The following is a 2,811-nucleotide window of genomic DNA, read 5'->3' as shown; positions in this document are numbered from 1 at the left end:
TTAAGGGTGGATATATGGTCAGGACCCAGTGCCTTCTCCTTGCCTGCCAGCGCTCGCTGATACATCTCCTCTGCCTCTTGCAGCTTGCCCTGATCTCTGTAGAGACTCCCTAAACCGTGAAAAGCCCAAAAAATGTCAACTCCATCTTCAGGCTGACTAGGTAGCAAACTTTCCACATCCTTCTGCATTAGGTAATTTGCATGCGGAAGTAATCGCTGCTGGATTTCTGCATACGCTTTGGCACTGCGGCTTGGGACCATAAATCCAACCGAGATCAATGCTAGCTCAAGCAGCTGGTTCGCAAGGTTATTGGAAGCAGTAATGTAATGACACCAGTCCTGTACCACAGGATGCAGAGTATAGCTTCCCTCTTCCTGTTTGGTCTCAACGAGCGAGAACTCAACCAGCGCCTTCACCTTAGTCTTAAAGTCCAGCTTGCTTGATACTGCTATTTTAAACCATGGTGGCGGATCGGAGGTGTTCAAGCCGCTTTGAATCAGTTCAAACCAGATATCCTGGTTATCAAAGAAAGCAAGCAAGAGCAGGAGATTTGCGGCGGTAGGGTCACGTTTCTGGATCTCTTTGTATGTGATCATCCATGTTTGTACCATATTGCCTTGCTGGTAGTGGCGTGTGGGTGCCGATCGAGACTGCAGTTCAAACCAAGAAGTCCGGTAGAGCTTCAAGTATTCTTTGACAGTGGTTCCTGTTTGGCGCATGTAGGCTCCAGCTATGACAACTGCTAGTGAGAGCCCGTCTAGCAAGCGCGCAAGGTCGGCGATGTCTAACACTGTTAGTCTTAATCTTCCCATCCAGCAAAGAGTCTAGTACCTTCTTCGACTCCCATCCGCATAATATCTTTGGCTGAGAACCCGCTGCTTTGTAATAATAGCTGAATAGCATCTTCGTGCAGAAGTTTTTGAACCGGAAATGGCTTCCCTAGTTCAGTGAGTTCCTGGACGCGGGAGGTGATGATTATAGATCCATGGTCAGCGCTGGGAAAGAAGGTGTAGATATCATATCTGCAGTCGCCATGGCCTTCCAGCGAAGAATATTGGTCGATGTTGTCAAAGATCATGAGCCAACTGGTGTTTCCTGGCTTTGCTAGCCACTGTAGTACTTGATTTGCCCTCTGCATTGCTTCCTCTTCATTTGTCGCCTTGACGTCCACTGGCTGTCCGTGTATCCGAGAGAGGCAAGAGCTTAAAGATGACACTAAAGCCGATTGATCTTTGCCGCTTAGCCAGAAAATTGCTGTGAATTCATTCTTGTGTTGTCGTGCAAACTGAATCGCTAGCTGTGTTTTCCCTATTCCACCAAGGCCATGGAGGATGGCAACCTTTCGTGTCTGCGAGCTGGCGGGTTGTAGATATTTCCATAGACTGTTTAGTTCTTTTTCCCGTCCGATAAACTCTTCAATCGCGGGAACCGTTGAAAGGTCTAGCGGGATATGAAATTTGTTGACTTCTAGAAGAGGAAAACTTTAGCATATATTATACTTGTCTTAGATTACTGTGCTAACCTTCGCGAGTAGTAGGCTCCCAATACTCCAAGAAAGCTTTGGCGGCCGCAGCCCCAGTTGCGGCGGCATACGATTGCCATGCTTTGTTCTTGTGGCTATCCGCATAGTCACATACCCCCTTGATAATAATGCATGATATGTTGTCCCACACCCCAGCTCCCTCCATCTCAAAACCAACAACACCCTCTGACTGGACTAGACGATCACGGTGTTCACCTGATTTCATAACGGTATCAGCGGAGGCGACCATCCCGATATGGACCCCAGGGCTGTTGTGCTCTGTGCTCTGCCGACGCCGATGTACTTGGGCTAGATCGCAGCCTAGCAGAGTACAAGGTGAGTGAACAGCTGCCTTGCAGATCTCTTCGGCCGTGCTATCCAGACAAGAACACGTAGCTTCTTGATTGTAGTGCTTGTGTTGATATGAAGCCTTGAAGAGAAAATCATCGACAGAAGTTGGGTAGTGCCAATCAGGCTGTGATTCTTGAAGAGTCTGCAGATGCCGTGACAGCTTCTCTTGAAGGTCTCTGCGAGATTGCCTTGCCTGGAGGCTTGCCAGTATTGCACGTATTGCTCGGTTTGGTCGTCCAAGTGTATCATTCACACTTGTTTTCTTCTCAAAGCCGTCAGGGTATTGCCTGCCGAAGTCATATTGAACCACAGAGTCGCTTATAATCACATCCCCTAGAAATATCTCTCCACCGGACGACGGATATGGTGCACCTCCGCAGATACCGACAACTAGCGCCACTTCAATCCTTTTGTAGCTGATTTTCAAGCTTGACGCCACGCTGGCGGCACTCCCTTTCCCCATACCAGGCATATAGCACACGACCACATTATGGCTTCCAATCCTCCCGTTGATGTATGCATTGTCATCCCCCGGTAGTTTCCTGTAGTGTTCGCCCAACCGGTCGTAAGTTTTGTCAAAGAGCTCTTCAACCGCCTCCGCTTCCAGGGTCAGCGCGCAGATGATCGCGATCGCGAATTCGTCTCGACTGTATGGGCGCATCTAGGTAAGTTGAAGTGACAAATTAATATAGAATTTCGGGCGAAGATTTGGTCAGCTTTACTATCCGGAATAAAGCGATGGCTGTTGTTGAAGAGCCAAAGCAGGTAACTCTCTCGTGAGCTAGACTTGACAGCCTTCAGCCCAGTCTGTCCCGTGATGTGGCCTTCGCCAACCAGATATCTGCATTAGCCGCCTAAAGGAGAGGGGTAAGCACGAAAGAAAAAGCAAGTTGGCTCTGCAATCAGAATAGAACTTCACATTCATGATAAGAGATCTG

At 48.6% G+C, this 2,811-nt stretch overlaps 1 protein-coding gene across 1 annotated transcript; it reads right to left on the bottom strand.

The window, feature by feature from the left end:
- Positions 1 to 109: 109 nt before the first annotated feature.
- Positions 110 to 2,534, bottom strand: BDV17DRAFT_296793 (Pfs, NB-ARC and TPR domain protein; the record flags this gene model as incomplete). Its single annotated transcript, XM_073763376.1, has 4 exons — positions 110 to 182; positions 235 to 784; positions 832 to 1,467; positions 1,523 to 2,534. 4 exons carry the CDS (start codon positions 2,532 to 2,534, stop codon positions 110 to 112), a joined length of 2,271 nt encoding a protein of 756 aa, XP_073609810.1.
- Between the last annotated feature and the right edge of the window lie 277 nt (positions 2,535 to 2,811).

The sequence above is a fragment of the Aspergillus undulatus genome (genome assembly GCF_047715775.1).
Source record: "Aspergillus undulatus strain CBS 261.88 unplaced genomic scaffold BDV17scaffold_128, whole genome shotgun sequence".
Lineage (NCBI taxonomy): Eukaryota > Fungi > Ascomycota > Eurotiomycetes > Eurotiales > Aspergillaceae > Aspergillus > Aspergillus undulatus.
Note: the sequence above shows the minus strand (reverse complement) of the source record. Positions and strands in the feature narration are given on the sequence as shown.